Source organism: Abramis brama (genome assembly GCF_963993115.1).
Source record: "Abramis brama genome assembly, chromosome: 12".
NCBI classification, from domain to species: Eukaryota; Metazoa; Chordata; class Actinopteri; order Cypriniformes; family Leuciscidae; genus Abramis; species Abramis brama.
This window is the reverse complement of record NC_139974.1, coordinates 27,971,919-27,993,497: the sequence shown is the minus strand read 5'-3', so window position 1 is coordinate 27,993,497 and position 21,579 is coordinate 27,971,919. Positions and strand designations below refer to the sequence as shown.

The 21,579-nt window shown below is 37.9% G+C and overlaps 1 protein-coding gene across 1 annotated transcript; it reads right to left on the bottom strand.

Annotated features, from left to right (window-relative positions):
- Positions 1-11,131: 11,131 nt before the first annotated feature.
- Positions 11,132-20,668, bottom strand: sdhaf3 (succinate dehydrogenase complex assembly factor 3). Its single transcript, XM_084130005.1, has 2 exons — positions 20,279-20,668; positions 11,132-11,447 (listed from the first exon to the last, which is right to left on the bottom strand). Exons 1-2 carry the CDS (start codon positions 20,453-20,455, stop codon positions 11,253-11,255), a joined length of 372 nt encoding a protein of 123 aa, XP_083986131.1. The 5' UTR covers positions 20,456-20,668; the 3' UTR covers positions 11,132-11,252.
- Positions 20,669-21,579: the final 911 nt, after the last annotated feature.

The following is a 21,579-nucleotide window of genomic DNA, read 5'->3' as shown; positions in this document are numbered from 1 at the left end:
AGCAGCTCCCCAGAAACTCTCTTAAATAATTGACTTTTAATAATTCATGTTTTGCCCACCTAGTATATTAATTCCCTTCACTAGAGCAAATCTGAAGAGGGGGAAATGAATGATCATTGCTCAGCCGTTTGGAACTGATGTTGCAGATTTGGGAGTAGAATAAAAAGAAAGGATAGAAATAGCTGTGAAGATTTGCCGCATCAAAAATGTAAAAGCTGTAATCAGTGCAGAGAGCTGAATCATAATGGTACAAAAGGCAGTGAATGAATTTCACCAGGGTGACCTTTAGAAAGGGCAAAACACAAACATTTTATTGTTGTCACGTCTCATGAGCGACGCGACACCAGCGTAGCGCTGTTGTTGTAGCAAACAACCTCAGATCCCTTTCACTTTCAACACATGTATCGTGTTCATACTGAGAATTAGTGAAGCAAATTGAGAATATTGAATCACAGCTGATTATGAGTAGTAGGCTACGGGAAATTGCTCAAAAATGAATGTTGGTAATTTACTCACCTGTATGACTCCCTTTCATACGTGAAACACAAAAGAAGAAATTTAGCCGAATGTTTGTGCTGGTCTCTTCCATACAATGAAAGTGGGTGGGGACCAGGTGTTGTCAAGCTCCAAAAATGACCTAAAAGTTCAAAGATAGACTCCATACGCACTATATTTCAAGTCATACTGTATAGATTATATAAATAAAACATAATACTGGAGTACACTTCAAAATGTCATGTTTCATTAAATGTGTTGCCTGCTTTTACTTTGTAATTATTTGTGAAATTTACTAGTAATTTCTGAGTGAAAACTGAAAGAAAAAGAAAAAATTGGTGTAGGATCTACTTTGAAACTGTGTTGGACAACTGGCAAACTCCACTTGTGTTCCAGTGAAGGTAGTGAATGAGTAAAATTTTCATCTTTAACAACATACACTTGAAATCAGCTGAGTGCTCTTTTAAACCATAATTAAAACTGTTGTCAAAAGTGCTTTTCTCACCACGCAGTGTTTTAATGTTTCATTTACATTGTAAAATATACTTCAGATATAATTTGAATAAAAAAACAAAAAGTCTGGTTTATTTCAGTAACAATGTAGCGCTGCATAAACATCTCTGAAAAAGGAGGTGGTTTGCCGAAGATATTTGAAACATAAGTAGATAGTTTAGAAAAAGCTCTTCAGATTTAAAGAGCCATCCCTGAATGAGGCAATGAGTCATCTCCTGAATGTACTCTTCAAAGTCACGGATCTCAGCTCTCCCTGTTCACTGGAAATGTACGAGAGGATTCAAGCCAAGCACAAGTTCTCAATAGAAACAAGATATGTCTCAAAAGCACTTTTAGTAAAGCAATTGCTGACTTTCCTTTACGTCAAATCTTTGCTGAAATTACTTGAGTTGAAAAAAAAAGAAGCAATTTGTTGTGAGGTATACAGTATTTATTTATCATGAAATTAATAGGTTAATCTCATAAAGCCTGGCCACACACGTCAAGGTCACAATCCATTCCATTCCAAAAGCAAATATTAAAAAATATATATATTTAAAAGTCTATCTAGGACTCTCTTTTTTTACATTATTTTCATGATAATTATTATATGGCATTATCGATATTTAAAAGACTCATCATTGTAATGGAGACATTGATTGATTAAATATAAATTATTATTATTGTAAAGCATTTATACATAATGGTATTATCTGTAATAAAACCACCAGATTTTACAAAAAAATACAGGAAAACGTCTCTGGTACGACTGGAACCCTTGTTCCCTGAGAAGGGAATGAGACACTGTGTCATATGACGACACTTTGGGCAACGCCTTCAGCGTGAAAGGATCTGAAGCACGTGCAAACTAGTCCAATCCTGATTCGTACTGCGTTACCTCATGACATGTGATGGCGTAACGCGGAAGCTACAAAGAGAAGCCGGCAACACAGTAACGTCAGCTTTGACAGGCTGAAGTAAGCGGCTCCCAGGCATGCAGGAAGTAGCCTATGGCAAAGGGGTGCAGCGTCTCGTTTCCTTCTCAGGGAACAAGGGCTACAGTCGTAACCAGAGACGAACGTATTTCCCTGTATTTCGAGGGAACTTGTGCTGTGTCGTATGACGACACTTTGGGGAAAGAAATACCCACTTTGCCATACTGACAAATGCCTGTCCTGGTGTGAAACTGTTCAGGCACAGCTCAGAATGAGAGTGCTTAAAGGGATAGTTCACCCAAAAATGAAAATTACCCCATGATTTACTCACCCTCAAGCCATCCTAGGTATATATGACATTCTTCTTTCAGATGAATACAATCGGAGTTATATTAAAAAATATCCTGGATCTTCCAAGCTTTATAATGGCAGTGAATGGCAGTTTCTGTTTTGAAGTCCATCAAAGTGCATTCATCCATGATAAAAGTGCTCCACATGGCTCTGGGGGGTTAATAAAGGCCTTTTGAAGTAAAGAAAAATAAGTTTGTGTAAGAAAAATATCCATATTTAAAACTTTATCAACTAAAATAACTTTATTTAGTCGATAAAGTTTTAAATATGGATATTTTTCTTACTCAAACGCATCGCTTCAGAAGGCCTTTATAACCCCACAGAGCCGTGTGGAATACTTTTATCATGGACGGATGCACTTTGATGGACTTCAAAACAGAAATGACCATTCACTGCTGTAGCATCTGGCCCAATCAGACACACACAAATTATTCATTAAATTTAACTAACATCAAAACTAACATCCCAAATGAAGCTAACACACTGGCAGAACCCGGTGTCCTGTTACAGGACACATTAAGACTGATAAGACTCAGAAGGAATTTGCAGAGAGTTGTGACTCACTTAATTATTGCTGAGAAGGAGAAATAACCCCTTTTAATCCTATATATTCTATATATAACCACTTGAGAAATGTATAAACATGTATCCAATTTTCCCATCTCATGATTTTCCTTTTATGGGGTTAGGCCTATGTATTCATTCTCTCTTTTAAACTCTTTTGGATTAATGTTTCAGATTTGCATACTATGGTTAACCAAAATCATACGTTGAGCATGTTTGGTCTCTAAAAACTCCAATCTTCATCCCCCATTTGTTAATTTACATTACATTTTGCTTACTTTGTGACGCATTAGTATTATAAGAATCTTGAAGATTCTTTTGTTGAACACCCAATCAAATTACATGTTCAAAGGCCTGCTTGAAAAAAGGGTCGTAAAGAAATTCCCTCCAAAGGGAACAACTTCTTATTGGCTCACACACCTCCAGAGGGTGTGACATCTTCATGCTTTAAAAATCACTGATCACAAGATCACAGCTCTTAGCTCCTTTCTGAAATCCTGATGTGAAGATTATGCTTAACTAACTTTTCTAAGGACCCCCAAGCTTGTGCCAGGCTGCGGCCTTGTCTTTCCATTCACCAAAGATCCTTTGACTCCCACTGGTTTTCTCTCATCAAGACAACATCAGAAAATATCAACTGGAGCCTCAACAAATTGCATCAGGACAAAATAATTCAAATGGGCGATACATGCAAGTATCAAACTTAGTCTCATTATTTGATACATTAAGTATCCTTACCCCTTTTAAAGAAGGGCGTGTTAGAACTAAACTGATGGTTTGCTCAAGGCTGTTGATCTGCTGAATTTCAAACAATGCTATAACTTCTTGCTTTCCTTTATTCTGTTTCAGCTCTCTTTCCTCTGGTAAACTGTATGCATGTTTGTATGTGTATGTTAGAGTAGTTTAGTCTAGTTAGTGTTAGTCTAGTTAATAAAGTCTTGTTCATGTCACACTTAAAGTTGTCCGTGTTTCATGCTCATATTCTGGAGTCCCTAATCATGCAGATTTTGACTACTTGCTCTTAGTAGTACTGTACTGTAAGAAAGACATTTCCCATACACCGGAAATGTACATCATGGTAAATCATGGGGTAATTTTCATTTTTGGGTGAACTATCCCTTTAAGACCCCGGCGTAGCCAGCAGGTCCAGGCTATAAAACCTTACAACAAAGGTCTTGTTGCCATACTTAATGCCATCTTCCACTTCAGGTGGAATGGGCTTACTGGCAGAGGCGAGGGCCGACAGCGTCCCTCGGGTCCAGGAAAATGCCTCCGGAATCCACCTGCTGAATGTTAATTTGGTAGCCGGGCAGCCCTATTGGGGGGCCTGAAGCATACCAACAACTGGTCAGCCTTTACCGCTGAGCAGTCGTACAAAAGTAGATGTAGCTTCTCTTGGTCCGCCGACACAGGAGGAGGATGAAGGCCTGTAGAACTATACGCCAAGACCAAGGTCTGAAGAGTGCCAGTGGCAACTCTTCTAAAGTCATGGCTAGATCCCCCTGCTGGGACTCTAACCTGAGCTGCAGGCCTCACCCTCATAATGCCAAGAAGGAATCAAATTACCACGTAATGCTTCCACCACTTAGTGCTGCATGGAAGGTGACTGGTCTTCATGCATACCCTAAGTGTAGACGGGGAAAGACCGACAGAGAGACGGTCTTGAAGGAACTTCAGCACTGAAGCCACTGGGCAGTTAAATGGGTCCAACTAAGAGCAAAAATAAACTTTCGCTTATGGTAAAAAGATTCCTCGAGGGAGGAACTCTAGAGTTGAGGTTAGTCTCCACAACCTCAGTTGAGAGACCTGTATTCAGGATCTGATCCCCCTCAAGGGTCAGCACCCCTCTCTCTAGAACTCCTGGGAGCAGAGCAATCTGGGTTTGCAAATGCATACAGACAAAGCCTCAGCTAAGTCTGCATCATGGCATCTGACCCCGCAGGACTGGATGCATAAGGGAGAACCAGAGCAGACAGTGGGTCATCTCTTGTGATGCCAACAGATTTGGGTAGAATCTCCATTTCCCAGGCCTCAGCCCCTGCCTCGACAAGACGTCTGCTCCCAAATTTGGAAGGACCTGATGCGCCAGTCTGCACAGAGGGCGCGACCTCTGATAATTTATGTAGACCAACATATTGTCTGTTTGTACTTGAACATGATGGCCCCTGAGGTCTGGGAGGAAGTGCCTCAGAGCCAGGAGCACAGCCATCATCTCCAGCACATAGTCTTAGAACTCAAACATGACAAATTGGGGCTCAGGTCAGGAAGCAGACAGACTGGGTAAACCGACCATCTGCTAGCTGTCTCACATCACAGAGGTCACATAAATTATATCACATACAGACTCTTTCACCTAGATATCATCATATAGAGACTGTGTCTGTTCCCTGATTTTGTTGGTGATTTTAATATACATGTAGATGATAAAAAAGACGCATTGGGATTGGCCTTTAGAGACATTCTACACTCTATTGGAGTTAGACAACACGTGTCAGGACCTACTGAATCAATGTTGATGCCGTTGAAATTCTGCAGCAGAGCGATGACATCTCAGATCATTATCTAGTCTCGTGTAAACTTCATTTAGCCAAGGCTGCAAAGCCGACTCTGTGTTACAAATATGTTTGACCTATCACTTCTGCCACTAAAGATTCCTTTATTAATAATATTCCTGATCAGTTTCATCACCTCAGCATCCCAGATAGCTTAGAAGAACTCAATATTGTGACAGAAACTTTTGACTCTCTCTTTTCCAGCACTTTAGACACAGTTGCTCCTTTGCGCTTAAAGAAGATTAAAGAAAATAGTCCAACGAGCACACTCGGGCCCTTAAGTGAGCATTGTAGTCTTCCTGAGGAAAAATTCTATTCATTCATTGCTATGGGAGAGGAAGAATTTTCTAAACTCATTAAATCTAAATCAGCAACATGTATGTTAGACCCTATACCGACCAAGCTATTGAAAGAGATGCTTCCAGAGGTCATAGATCCTCTTCTTAATATCATTAATTCATCTTTGTCATTAGATGATTTGCTCTTCTCACCTGATCGTGGTTGTATCTCTCTATTAGTGTTACTTGATCTTAATGCATGCTGCATTTGATGCCATTGACCACAACATTCTTTTAAATAGACTAGAAAATTATGTTGGCATTAGTGGAATTGTATTAGCATGGTTTAAATCATACTTGTCTGACCGTTATCAGTTTGTAGCAGTAAATGAAGAGATGTCTTATCGATCACAAGTTCAGTATGGAGTACCACAAGGCTCAGTACTAGCTTCCCTTGGGAGATATCATTAGGAAGCATGGCATTAGTTTTCACTGTTATGCTGATGATACTCAGCTCTATATTTCTTCACCACGCCCTGACGAAACTTTTCAATTCGCAAAATTAACGGAATGCTTAGCTGATATAAAAAACTGGATGACTAGTAATTTCCTACTACTTAAATTTGAAAAAACAGAGATTCTAATTATTGGACAAAAAACCTAGAATACTGTCTAACACTTGATAGCAGCTGTCAAGTCTTCTTCGTCGGTTAGGAACCTGGGTGTGTTCTTTGATGCCAATCTTTAATTTGAAAGTCACGTTTCTAGTAGCTGTAAAACCACGTTCTTCCATCTTAAAAATATATCTAAATTAGGACATATGCTTTCAACGACAAATGCGGAACAATTAGTTCATGCATTCATGACATCAAAGCTAGATTATTGTAATGCTCTTATGGATGAATGCCCTGCACGCTTAATAAACTACAGCTGGTCCAAAACGCAGCAGTGTTAGCTTACCAGAACCAGGAAGTATGACCATATCAGCCCGGTTCTGTCAACACTGCATTGGCTGTAGATCCTTTTCCGATTTAGCACCAAAACTTTGGAACAGTCTTCTTAACATTGTATGGGAAGCAGACACACTCTGTCAGTTTAAATCTAGACTAAAAACACATCTCTTTGACCTTGCCTACACATAACATTATCAACTTCTATAATTCAACGTTAGGCTGCATAGATTAGATCCTGATGTACTCATTACATTACAAAAAAATGGCGTCTACGCTAATATTAGTTTCTCTGTTTATCCCAAGGCTTACCGCAGTCCGCCACATCCAGGCCGTATCCAGATCTGATTAAGGACATGCGCCTGGACACGACGACAACGCAGTCCTGAAGTGTCAACTAATCTCTCCCCTGTGAAGGCCCCCTTCCCTTCCCTTTACCTTTGTACAGATAAAACGTGGTCAAAATGATTCCAGTTCACATGGATATGTGGAAGCAACAAAAAATTCTGTATTATTACATTTTAAGGCCAGACAAGTGATTTGTTGAGGTCAATTTGTAAAGAAAGACTACACGCCTGCGCACATATATATTAAAACGTGCATACCTATAGACTAAACACGTAATACGCATGTGCACGCCGTCAGCATTTTCACAGATTCACGTTTTTGAAGTTTACGCAGAGATGATAATGTTTTTAACATTTTTTTAAAGCTTGCACCTATTGGAGCCTATTTCAAGGTTTAGGGGTTTTCTGTTAGAACGGTGTCGTGTAAGCGGCCCCTAAGTTAATAACTATTGATCTTTGCAACGGAAGTGAATCAATCAAAACTAACTTTAGCTGGACAGTAAAAATTTTAGAGCTGCTGCAAAGCCCAAACAATCTCTGTTACTTTAATTTCCTATAGGGGAGAGTGGGGTGATTTGTGCCAGGGGGGGAAGTAGTTCCACCCTTGTTTCTGGAAAACCATAGAAGAAATTGGTCATGTGACCACATAATTTTGAAAAGCAATCACTTTTACTCGTCCTCCAAAGAAGAGAGACACATGGCATGAGAGTTAAGCACATTTTAGTGCAAAAAACTGTTTTTTCCCTTTCAAAGTAAAATTTCTATGATTTAGGTTTTTTGATTGTAGTGTCTGAACAATTATAGACAAGTTTGAAAACATTTCACACATGTTTTAGTGCTTTAGTAGGCTACACAATGAGTATATACAGTTAGCATGATGTTAGCTCTTAACTGCTGGATCATGCTAGTTTTTCAAACTTGTGGGTCTGGGGTGATTTGTGCCAAAGGGCCTGGGTTAAGTTGTGCCAGATCCAGACCACCTAGACCTACATACTCACAGGGGATAATCTTGAGAAGTGAGGAGATGGTCATGCCTCATCATTGTTTGACTTGGGCCTGCCTGCTATTTGTTTAATTTAGCTAACACTGATTTCAGTTTTCAGTTTGCACTATGTTATTAAAGAGAAGTTTTATTCCGTTTTTAAGTGGCCTATGTCACAATAGGATGTTTAGAAATTAGCCTAGTCACTTTATTCTTATATGTTACATAATTGACAGACAGCGCTATGTCAACAGGCATCTATTGCCAAAGCATTTTTGCCTGAAATGATTCACAAATATCATATATTGTGTTGCTATGGTGCTCTAAATGGTTGCTAGGGCGTAGCTTGATAGCTTCACAATGATCCTGAGAGACTGATTGGCCGTCTGAGTAAAATGAGCCCGCCCCCTTGTCTCTATGACACTGTGATCCAGAGTTATGTTCAATACAAAATCCCTATGCAATTTACCATAGTAGGAGAAACGCATGCTATGGTATTCCAGGGTGACAATATCTAAATAAACCTTAAATGAGTAATTTTGTATTGAATTTATCTTGCTTTCATATAGCATTACGGTTCATAACATTAAAATGTTCTGTTTTACTTCAGAAATCACTGGCACAATTTACCCCCAATGTATTCCACCAAAGGCACAACTTCCCCCGCACCAGGGGCAAGTTGTGCCATGAGACCACTTTTTTCCCAAGAGCTATATTTCTGAAACAATTTATTTCAGATCCAAAGTTATTGTTCTCAGGGATGCACCACATCCTGAAATATATGTACATCCTTAAGTTGAAGGCATTACTGCCATGGCCTCACTTTAAAGTCACTTTGAGTAAAAACTGGCACAACTCACCCCACTTTCCCCTAATCACTGTAAAGCTGCTTTGAAACAGTCTGTATTGTTAAAAGCTCTATATAAATGAAGGTGACTTGACTTCTGAGATTTCATAATTTAACATTTAGCTGAAGTTATATTTAGACATCTGGGACTTTCCTCATGTTATTTATCCTTAATTTAAGAAAAAAAAAAATCTTCTTTCAATTCCATTATATCTGTGTGTCAATCTACATTAATAAAATCATCTGCATCTATTGTGCCAAATTGTTTGCGATGGGCTCGGTTTGTTTGAATAAAACAGTTTTTTATATGTTATGAATAATGCAATGTGTCAACACATGAAATTGATTTGTCTGAGGCACACAGTCTGATGTCTTCATTTCAGCACCCTGAATGATAACCTGGAAACTTTCTATTGGCTCAGCGTATATCCTTTCTGCTGCTTCATTTTATAGCTTTGTTGACTCATTTAAACCTCACACAGTATTCCACATTGAGAGTCATGTATGAGAGTCATGCCCATAATGTCTATGATTCCTCCCTGTAAGATTTGGCCTCAATCAAGGTTTTATGCTAATTACCCACTGTATAAACGTTATAGTTCAGCACACAATAGGCTACTTGTCACTTAAGCCAATGATGATACGTTGCACAAGTAGTAATTACTACCCTTGTCTTCAAAGCTAAAACAAGGACTTTTGGGTAATCTTTCCTGATATTTAACTTAAGAAACACAAATTACGTACCATGTGCCTCAAGTAAAACACTGCACTGAAAATAAATTGTTACAGGATTTATTTTTTTTAAAATGTACTCGGAAAGAGATGAAAGAGAAATGGCAAGTAACATTGAACTGAAGTAGATATACTGAAATAGTATTTTCTTGTAAAACATAATCCAATGATCTTTGTTTTATTTACAACTTCGAAAAATCTTTCTCTTTTTTTTCACGGCGTGTAAAGTGTTTTCCAATGGCCTGTCATTTTGTGTCCTCCGACAATCTGCACACCAGCTGAAGTGTTGGATCGTCTCTGCCCATTGATTTCTGCCCTTTCACATCTTTTGTTCAGCTTTTCTTTACTCTAGCAGCTCGAGCAAAAGGTTGCCGTGAGTGCATTTCCATTTTATCACTTTCTCTCTGTGTTCTGAGACGAAAAGAATATATATTACCTCCAAGTCTTCTCATAATCCCTGAGGATACGCATTCGCTTTCTCTCCTGTCAGAAGCCATTCGATCCAGAGTCATGCCCTTCTAACATGACAGCACAAAGATTCTAGGGTGTACGTCTTCATGGAGCGAATATGTTGGTAAGCATGTTTTATTCCACCCTGACACTAACTTGAAGTTAGCATTAGAATAAAGAAGAAAAACACTTTTCAATTATCATGACTATAATAAAAAAAAAAAGAATAAAAAAAAGATTTATGTGGCGTGACTGTCATTGCGCAACATTTTTGTTGTGGGAGATCAGTTTATGGCTCTTGCTCACTTATAGGAGCTGTATTGTGTCATTACAGTTTGTTTTATGATTGAAGTGGCATTCAGAAATGAATCTGCGTGTTAAGGGAGCCATGCTGAAGTGCAACAAAACAAACCACCTCCGCTTAAACGCCTCTATTCAAAACACTTTGGACCATTCCTTGTCATTATTTGTATTGAGGCTGTATGGTCTCACATGAATACTGATTTCTTCACAAACCATTGATTTTAGTGTTCAGTGTCGACTAAATTGGTTTTCTTACTTGACTAAAGATGCTTGTCTTCTAGAGCAGTATTTGGTAAAGTTCAACATGGGAGAAAATATCTCACAACCAATCAGCTGATGCTAGCTGACAGTGCTGAAGCTTTTTGTGCAGCTCTATGGTGAAAGTGTATACACAGATATACAGATATACTTAGACAGTCTAAGGCTAATGAGGTATTATTTTTCAGACAATCTAATGATTCATAGAGTGAGAGAAGCATTATTGATTTGAGCTTTTTTCATCTGTAATGAAGGAAAAGAGTGTGGAGAATTACTTTTTATCGTGTCTGCAAACTTTTTCTGTGTGCACATGATGGCAATGACAATAGCACCTTTCACACTGTAATTCTGGTAAATTACCGAAAAATTACCAGAACAACTTTTTTTTTGTAAATACACAAATGTGCTGTTCACAGAAACAACAGCATTCCCTCTTTTTGGCGGCAAGATATTATTCACACATCAGTACCAAAATACCAGTAAACTCTGATGTCATTGGAAATGACCATTAAATGCCGTGCATGCTTTAGTTTCACTACCTGGCCAATTTGACGGCTTAAAGAATTTTTTTGCTCTTAAAAATATGAGACTCGTATTAGTAGCTCTTTGTAGCATTTTAATGTAATCATCAGACTTGGCTATGTACAGTATTTTATAATAAGTCAAACTTTGACCCATCGGATGGCTTCCCCTTCTTTTCTTCTCTTCAGAGGGTGTTACTTTGGCGTTCCCTCCTCTTGAATATCAAACTGCCGGTTGGGTTTTGTGGACTCAAGCATAAGCTCGTAAAGCTGCCCCATCTGCTCTTCTTGAAAGTCTTTGAGTTTATCTTCCGATAAATCAGCGCCAAATACCAATTTCTTGTTTCCCGCCGCTTCCAGCACCTGCGTCTGTAGGGTGTCTTTGTAGTTCTGCACAGAAAATAAAACGGATACATTAAAAAAACATGAGCAACTTTTTATTTTTTAGCTACTTTAGAACTTTTCTGAGATAACTAAAACCTTAACACTTGTGTGCCTGCTATTAGTTCTTGTATTGATTTGACACACCGGCACAATTAAGAAATTCATTTTATAGAGAGCTATTGATTTACTATTACAGACTGTGACAGAATTATTTATTTCTCTTTGTTGGAGATTCATTGATTGCAATTCACTAGATGAAATGCAGGTCACGGGGGTTACGAAGTATCATGGAATCCACAAAGGTCTAATGGAGGTCAATGCCTTCTGCTCTCTCTAAGCCCACTTAAATCACTCCCTCTATATCAGTGATTACCACCTGTACGAAGGTCCAAAGTCTCTACAAGTTTTACAAAGCCAATGTTCTTCAACTTGCTAGTAAAATTGGCCTTACAACATATCTGAGGTGCAGGTTTTTTTTCTGTTAACCAAGTAAAGAACAGTTGTTATATTATGTCAACACATTCTGGCTCCTCTTAGTGCATCCTTGGTGGGGTTGTCAGTTCTTTTTCATAATCAATTCCATTTAAAAAAAAAATACTGCAACCAAACTATTTTCATTTGTATCAATGTTCTTCAAGGTATACATTCTTCTGCTGCCATGTAAAAAACACTGAAAGTTTGTTACTGAATATACAGAACCACAGAGAAAGAAACAAACATACAGCATGACCAGTGTAGTCCAATACATTTGTTGAAAGAAGTAGCTCAAAAATGCTTGATTTGATTCAGTCTTAGCGATTCCCTCACTCACTGAACAGCAAATCACCTTCAAGTCGTGTCTGATTCTAAATAAAGTAAATAAAGTGTGTTGTGTGTAATCATGACACTAAGAAATACCGACTGATTGTCCATAATGTGCACTTAAAGACAGACGCCCACAATAGATTTTGTTCTAGTAAGTATTTTAATTATTAAAACAATCACTTAATTGTAACTAAAAACATTATTTTCATAGTATATAGGATACATTATTGTGGGTTGGTCGTCCACAAAAGAACTAAGAGAATGATTCATTGGAATCAGAACCAGAATTGTTAAATACGATTATCCTCCTCAATCCTTGTAGCACTAGTACGCAAAGTCCCAGAGTAGAACTAAACATTTACACCATACCGATGATTCTATCATATGAGCTTCATTCTTAATTGAAACTTGTCCGTCACGTCTGTCATGACTGCTTACGATCAAACCTACAAGACATTACGGGCAGACTCATTCAGGAAAATACACTGAAAACAAAACCATTAAGAACTCTCATTCACTCTCCTAACATCTTGGAATTTGGACGCAATTCAATTTTGGAAGTAAAAGGCCATTTGTCTGAGAAGCTTCCTCCTCTACATAATGTAATTAGATTGAACATCTGCCAAAGAGTAATATTTTAAGAATGGAAGGGATGTGGGCATACTGAATGCCAAGCTTTTTGGTGAAGCTCACCTTCTGAATATAAACACCTCACATCCCATCGCATTGACGTAATCAGGCAACCCGTTTTATGTTTGTCTGGAATAGCCTGACTTTCCCAAGGGCACATAACTTTAAAGATCTATACTGATAAATAGATTAGGTCTATGACCACTACTTTGTATGCACAGTACAGCTTCGAAACGTGCCGCTGAAATAACAATGGATTCACAGTTAAGTCAGTAGTCCTTTAAGAGATGCTTTTATCCAAAGTGACAAATAGTATAATAATTACAGAGACAATCCCCTGGAAGCAACCATGGAGATGGCTCAAGGCTCCAATTTACATCAAGCAAAATCTCAAACAAAATCTCCAATGTAAGTGTTTTAGAGTTGGAAAAGTTTTCGGAAAACTTAGATCCAACTTAGGGCTACACGATATAGTTCTAGCATCAATATCGGGATGTCAAGTATAGGGATCGTAGTTGATGTGTGATCCGTACAGACTAGGCACCAGTTTAAACATTCAAGCGATTTTAAACCATTCAAGCGCAAGAAGGTGCGAAAGAGAACTCAATTCTGATCCCGTGCGCGCACAGCACGCGAACACCGAATTCCGTTCTCTTTTTCATCTATTTGTGCTTGAACGGACACATACACGCAAAATTATGTCAAAATGCCCGTCTCAGCGAGTATCTTCATAAATACAGTCGCTTACGTGAACTTAAACAATTGAGAAAGAAAATGGATGCGAATCATTATCCTGAATCGTCATTAATGTTAATCAAACAACAAAAAACAATCACTTATAGCTTTAATAAAGATTAATTAGATTTAATAAATACAGTGAAGACTATGCAGTGTTATTTTACATTTGATTATTCAATTTCCATACCTGAATACTCTTAGACTAAAACATTTCAGTTGTATCTTTGTTCTATTGTATTTATCTATACTTGTAATTTGTTCATTGTTTTCTATGCATATTCACTCCCCTACAAAATTACCCCAATCATTCTAGAATGATTAATTATTTCTAAATAGAGTTTCAATATTGCAATTATTGCAGAAAAACTAAATATCGCAATGACAGTTAAGGACCTTCATGTCACTAGTATTGTTTTGAATGGGGAAAAGTGCAATGCTCACTGCAGCTGCCATTAGAAGCTCCAGTTCCTATAGAAACAGTGAGATGAGCGCTTAAATCATGATTCGTTTAGATTTAGCATTTAGAAACAAAATTGATTAGACAGTTGTCAGATTTCTTTGGTGATTTCAAATATGAAATTTAATCGTAAGCTTGGTGAACAGTTTTGGAGAATTTGATGTTTCCCCATTCAAAAAGATAGGAGCTGTACTTGCATGCCGAGAGGCATTTCAAAGATGGACGCCGAGTGAAATGACTTGTCGAAAAAGGGACTTTGGTTAATATTTTCTGGTTCACTTTTCGCTGAGTTCATCAAAGTCAAACATGCTACTCTTTTCTCACCACTGTCATTTTTGACACCACTCCTAGCAGCATGGCCAGAGTTGGAATGGTCGCAAGCAGTGGACCACTGTACAACCATTTCAAACATCTGTTTATCCCTGAGCAAAGAACGAAGAACAACTTCACAGAGAGTAGATCAGGGCCTTTATAGTTCTTGAGCCAGCAAATTTCTGAGGTTAAAAGGTTAACCAGCACTTTGTCACACCTGTTTTCATTGCTATGTGCAACATTTTAAAAATAAGCAAGGAGTAAACTATATGCAAGTATGCAGACACAAATGCTCGGTCCTGTTATTATTTTGATATTCATAAAGTTAATTTCCTCTTCACCCCTTCTTATTTTGTATCTCACATCACCTTTAATATAAGATTAGTGGTAATGCACTTGCTTCTGACACATGGTGCTTTGGTGCTCCTGAGGTTCAACTTTGATATCGACATTTTGTCACCCAGACCAAGTTACATACATATTCAAATTTGTATGAAGAAACATGGTGTGGTGTTTGCACATTGAAAAGATGTTACCTGGGCGTTGTCATTAGCTTTTTATGGTGTTCTGAGTTGTTTTTAACATAGTAACATGAGGCAACTAGATGTTGATGACTAATATGATGTTCTGGGTTGTCCCAAGTCTTCCCAATATCCCAAGATATTCTGACCCTTCCATCAAAAAAAGTCTATAAAATGTCTTCACCAGATTTATCATCTACCAGGCGAAAATGGCAAACCCATATATAAAAACAACAATGCACACACTTTTCACTCCTTCACATTCTCCTTTTCTTTCATTCCTCAGGGAAAGCTTGTCTGTTGCAATGCGGTCGATTTATTAGGCGATGAGAAGCCCCCTGGGCCCTCTGGTGTAACTGGATTAAAGTGAACACTCAGTGCTCCTAATCACATTTGGAGGCTCGCTCTACGTCTGTTCCTGGCTCTGCCACCCTTCCTCATTTTTTTATTTTTTTTCAGCAGTGCTTTGAAAACTGAGACCCCACAGTAATTCACTCACCTCCAAATGAACGAGTGGGAAGGGGGTTCTTAAGCACTCACACACACTCCTTCCCAATACTAATGTTAGAGTGGACTCCTCCATTCACAGCTGTATTGTGAGCGAGTGTGAAGCACTACAGCTCTGTTGTAAAATAGTGAGCTGCCTACCTCAGTATGACTTACTTTCTTCTTGCGAACACAAAAGATATTTGGAAGACAATTGGGAACCAAACAGCATTGAAGCCCACTGGCGTCTATTGTGTAGCCAAACAAAATATGTTTCTATATGTTCCCAAGAAGAAAGCAAGTCATATAAGTTTAGAATGTCATGAGGGTGAGTAAATGATGACAGAACATTCATTTTTGGGTGGAGATTACCTTTAAAGGGTTAGTTCACCCAAAAATTAAAATTCTGTCATTCATTTTCAGAACACAAATTAAGATCTTTTTGATTAAATCTGAGAGATTTCTATTCCTCCATTGACAGCTACGCAACTGACACTTTGTCCAGTGGCGTACCTTTGTTTTAAAAAGTGGGTGGGACAGGTGTGGGTGGGTGTGGGGGGTGAGAGGGTGTAAGATACTGTATGTGTACAATACAAATTTGATGTCCAGAAATCAATTTAAATAGTACATTCATTGGGTTTAATTTGTCGTTTAATGAGATCTACTAATATTGTTAGTGTCTAGAATTTTCACGTGAATAAATGCATAGATCCGCAAATTTTGCTTGTGTACTTTATTGGTCAAGTGATAGAACTTTTGCCAAGCGTGTCAGAGGTTTCGGGTTCTAATCCGCACTTGTATTGTTTTTTTTGTTTTCTCATCAAACGCAAATATGTTCATAAGTGGTTGTATATTAATCAGGGACACGTGACGTTTGTGTGCAATTTGTTTTTGTGATTTCACCGGTGTTGTGCCGAATTTCGACCCCCGCCAAATTATTACCCCCCTCATTACCCCCCTCGTTAAAGTCAGTACCTGATTGCCTAATCCTAACCCCACCCCTAATCCTAACCCCTCCCCCACAACTAATCCTAAACCTACCAATGTTAGGGGGGTAATAATTTGGCACAACACCAGAAAGAATAGAGAGTCTTCGCAACTGCGTTAAACGATAGATTAAAGTGCGCATCCGTGTTCAGACTGAGCCACAAGAGAACACTGTATCTGCGCCACTGAAACAAGCACTCAGCTTGATTTAAAAACAACACATTTCAGCACTAGATTGTCTCTTATTTAACAAATGAACGAAATGAATGCCCTACAAGTTAACCGGAGATGTTTTATTTATCTGTATTAGGTACATCCGTGCTTCGAGATGTTTCAAAAAGTAGTGGGGTGGGGACAATATCGACCCTGGCAAAAAGTGGTGGGGACATGTCCCACCCGCAAATTACGCCTATGACTTTGACGCTTCAAAAAGTTCATAAAGAGATCATAAAACTAGTCCATTTGAATTGAGCAGTCAAGTCCAAATTTTCTGAAGAGATTAGATCGCTTTATATGATGAACAGATTGAATTTTTAGGCATTTATTCTTTAAAATATCATATTCTGTGTTAAACAGAAGAAAGAAACTCATGCAGGTTTAGAACGACATATGGGAGTAATAATGTGCAGAATTTTCATTTTTGGGTGAATTATCCCTTTAAGGTAACATAGGCATGTTCCTATGATATAGGCCTTTGATTCTGGACCCAGGTTTTACAGTGGACATAGTGGTGTAGAACTGAAATTGTATTTCATAAACTGTAAATTGAATTTAAAGGGTTTCATGCTCAATGCAACCCCAAAAGCACATTGTGATCGGCACAAACTATGTTTTTACTCGCTGCAAGTGAACTCAATACCAAAACAGTCCAATCTAATAAAAAAGTGATTACTTTTACCCAATATTATTGCTTTTACAATCAACACATCACATGGTTTGCGTAGTAACATGCTAATATCAAACTCTACTGGAATCACTTTTGAGTTGAGTTCACCTACAAATGAAAATTATGTCATAATTTACTCAGTCTCATGTTATTCCAAACCTATATAATTCACTTTTATCCATGCAACACAAACAGTGAATTTCTGAGAAATATAATGGCAATCTTATTATACTGAAAGTAAACAGGCTGTCAAAATGACAAATAAGCCACTTACTGTAAAAGTGTCATAAAAGTGGTCCAAACAATGGTTCTTAAGTGTTCTAAAGTCATACGACAGCTTTGTGTGAGAAAAATATTAAAATTGTGTTGTAGCTGTCTTTGATGTGTTCATGAAAGAATTTGTGAAGTCTCACTTATGAATAAATTGTTCTTTTGAGTCAAATCTTTTCAATTGTGTTATCCAATTCACAAAAATGGTCCGAATTATCTGTACTCGAGTTTAATTCACTCAATGATTCAGTCACAAACTGCTACAAGTTCACTGGAGGGGAAGATTATCAGTGAACAATGACTTAAATTTCAGTCCTTTCCCAAACAAAGCTGATGTATGGCATTATGTGTTCCACAAAAGAAAGAAAGTAACGCAGGTTTGGAACGACATGAATGTGAGTAAATAATGACAACATTTTCTTTTTGGGCTGAACTATCCCTTTAAGGTGTACTCTGTGTATTTTATTACATTTTCTGTATTTACCGGATTTATTTTCTAACTGTATACGTGCATAAGCGAAATGTTGCAAAGGGCTAGACTAATTTTTTTTCAGGACAGTCAGCTGTCCATTTTGGAAGGATGTGTACTGTACAAGGACATAGTGACTCTCATTACCTGCAAGTGTGAGATTTTTACCCTCTTAAAGAATATCTGTTTCTGTCAAAGCCAGTACAGGAACATCGAGTCCTCTGAAATTATACTGCATTACTGTGAAATTGCAACAAGAGCTTTGTCCACAATCCTGAGCTACCAGAACCATACTAGAAGTGTAATACATCTTGTGAAGTTTGACAGCTCAAAAATCAACTCCAATATCCAGGCTTAGAGTAAAGGAAGATCTGGATTATTGCTCCTCGAACGCATGCTGCTGCATGTTTAAGTGGAGTTCATGCGTTGAATTCGATCTTTGGATTTGTCATGGAACATTTCATACGAGCATGGCGTCAGAGCACGATTCTGTAACCACATAACTAAAATGAAAGAAAGAGGTCTCATCAAAGTGATGCTGGATTAAAGTGTAATGAATGTACACAGATGGTGTCAGGAAACAGCGGTGCTCCCTGGGAGAAAAGGATTTGTTAGTTATGGGGTTATGGATGAATTCCATTATGTCTTCATGAGACTTCAGGAAGGTGCTGCCATCATGTGGAATGTTTCAGCAAAGGCCTGACTCATTAAAGGGATAGTTCCGCCCAAACAATAAAATGTTGTCATTTACTCACCCTCAAGTTGTTCCAAACCTGTATGAGTTTCTTCTGTTGAACACAAAAGAAGATATTTTGAAGAATATTGGTAATCAAACAGTTGACGGTGGCTACTGACTTCCATTTTTTTTCCATACTATGGACGTCAATGGCTACCGTCAAATGTTTGATTACCAACATTATTCCAAATATCTTATTTTGTGTTCAACAGAAGAAAGAAACTCATACAGGTTTGGAACAACTTGAGGGTGAGTAAATGATGACAACATTTTCCTTTTTGGGTGATCTATCCATTTAAAGAACTTAAGATTTGGTAACATCTCTTGTAAAAATAAATTTGTTTCCATTTTACAACAACACTTACAATGCACTGACAACATATACAAATAGGATGAGGATGAAAAATAATTAGGGGAAATTACATGTGGGGTTATGCGAGAATGATGATATACAGTGGCATGATGTACAGACCCTTTCCAAAAAATTATAATATCAAGTTTATTTATTTCCATAATTCCATTCAAAACGTTAAACTTCCATAGATTATAGATTCAGGGCCCACAACTTAAACGATTTCAAGTATTTAGTTGTTTATTTGTACATAATTTGGGCTTCCAGCTCATAAAAAAAAAAATATATATATAGAATATTATATGAAATCACACAGTAATTACACAGTGATACCATGGTCATTGAACCAGGTTTTGGTTCTTTTGGCAGTGTGGGCAGGTGCAAATCCTGCTGGAAAATGAAGGAAGCATGAAGTGCTCTGAAAATGTCCTGGTAGACGGCTGCGTTGACTCTGGATTTAATAAAGCACGGTGGACCAAAGTCCTCTTTTCTGATGAGAGCAAATTTTGCATCTCATTTGGAAACCAAGGTCCCAGAGTCTGGAGGAAGAATGGAGAGGCACACAATCCAAGATGCTTGAAGTCCAGTGTGAAGTTTCCACAGTCTGTGCTGGTTTGGGGAGCCATGTCATCGGCTGGTGTTGGTCCACTGTGCTGTCCACTCAACGCAGCCGTCTACCAGGACATTTTCAGAGCACTTCATGCTTCCTTCATTTTCCAGCAGGATTTGCACCTGCCCACACTGCCAAAAGAACCAAAACCTGGTTCAATGACCATGGTATCACTGTGTAATTACTGTGTGATTTCATGTAATATTCTAATTTTTGGAAATCCTGTTTTCGTGGGTTTTATGAGCTGGAAGCCCAAATTATGTACAAATAAACAATTAAATACTTGAAATCATTTAAGTTGTGGGCCCTGAATCTATAATCTATGGAAGTTTAACATTTTGAATGGAATTATGGAAATAAATAAACGTTTCCATGATATTCTAATTTTTTGGAAAGGGTCTGTAAATGGAGGGATGCACAGTGAAGCCACACCACCAAAAAATAAAATAAATTATTGTGGGGGACCCCCATTATAAGACTTGATTCGATTCAAGCACTGTCATGTGATTAAGCGATTTAAATGTATTTGCTTTCTCTGCAGTCAAGTGATGGAAGCTCACAGCTGGGTTTCCCTCTTACCTGCCATTCTGTCATGAAGCGTGTGACATCTTCACCTGATGCAGACTTGTTTCTTCTGAATTCATCTTTCACATACTGATCACCCAGAGCCCGCAGGTCTATGGGCAGGAAGCGGTGCAGTAACAGGATTCTCTTATACAAAGACCGAACCACTGATACATGTGCTGGATGTGCCATAACTTCACAATCTGACAGACAGTAACCTCTAGATATTATACAGCGACAAGTGCGTCCTGTTTGAACACAGCAACGACGTGTTAGTGCACCAGCCTAAAAACCATAGCTCATGAGAAAGACGAACCGATCTGATATTATTAATTAGAAAAGGTCATATACATAACACTGTTGACTACCCAACCGTACTTGCAGTCTTCTTCACCGCAACGCTATGAGTGTTATTTCAGCCGCTGCTGCCCTCTGGCGCCGATTGGATTGTAGTGCAATAAGAAAACGGGCGCCTCGTTCAAATACGTCACCCAAGACCCAACCTTTTAAACGTTCATTTAAATCTTATTTAGAACATTGTATTTTGCCAAGTTAATGTTTACAAATCAATAACTTAATCGTGACAATCATGAGAGGTTTTTGTTGTTATTTGGGACAGGTTTGTGTAGTGTATTAAAATGGGTAATAATTAGCCTATGTCGCATTGCATGTTTTATATGACCATTTTACAACATTGAACAGGCACTTTATTTAGGCTATATTGTTTTTGCAGTGCTGAATTATATATAGATGTTAAAGTAAGAAAAATAAGAAACAGAAAAAGACAACATTTTTTATATATAAAAAAAACATGCAATATATTTTCCTTTAAAACATGTTCAGAAATATTCAGACACGTTAATATAATATAATATAATATAATATAATATAATATAATATAATATAATATAATATAATATAATATAATATAATATAATATAATCATGAGGAAAAACAACATGAGAAAAAAAAAGTACACTGATGTCAATGATGCAACCTGCATATGTAAAGTCATCTGTGTGTTTAAGGGCAGGACGTTCGGAGCATTGAAGAAATGCTGTCTTTTGTTTAAATTAGTAGAAGAAGATTTTATCATACATATCGTAGACATGAGATTATTTAAGCACTACATTTTATTTTTAAGTGGCGTAGCAGTAAGTGTGCTTCTCTCAATAACTTATTCACGTGTTCTAAGGACTCTGACACCTACATTTGCCATGCATGCAAGGAATACATATACTGTATGGCACACAGGTAAGACAAAGGCTTTTTCTCTACCCTTGCATTTCTCCTCTGTAATCAGCCACAACCACAGT

Coding starts and splice junctions, on each gene's coding strand:
- sdhaf3 (XM_084130005.1), bottom strand. CDS start 20,455: ATGGCACATCCAGCACATGTATCAGTGGTTCGGTCTTTGTATAAGAGA. Junction 11,448..20,278: donor GCTTCATGACAGAATGGCAG/GTAAGAGGGAAA, acceptor TTTTCTGTGCAG/AACTACAAAGACACCCTACA.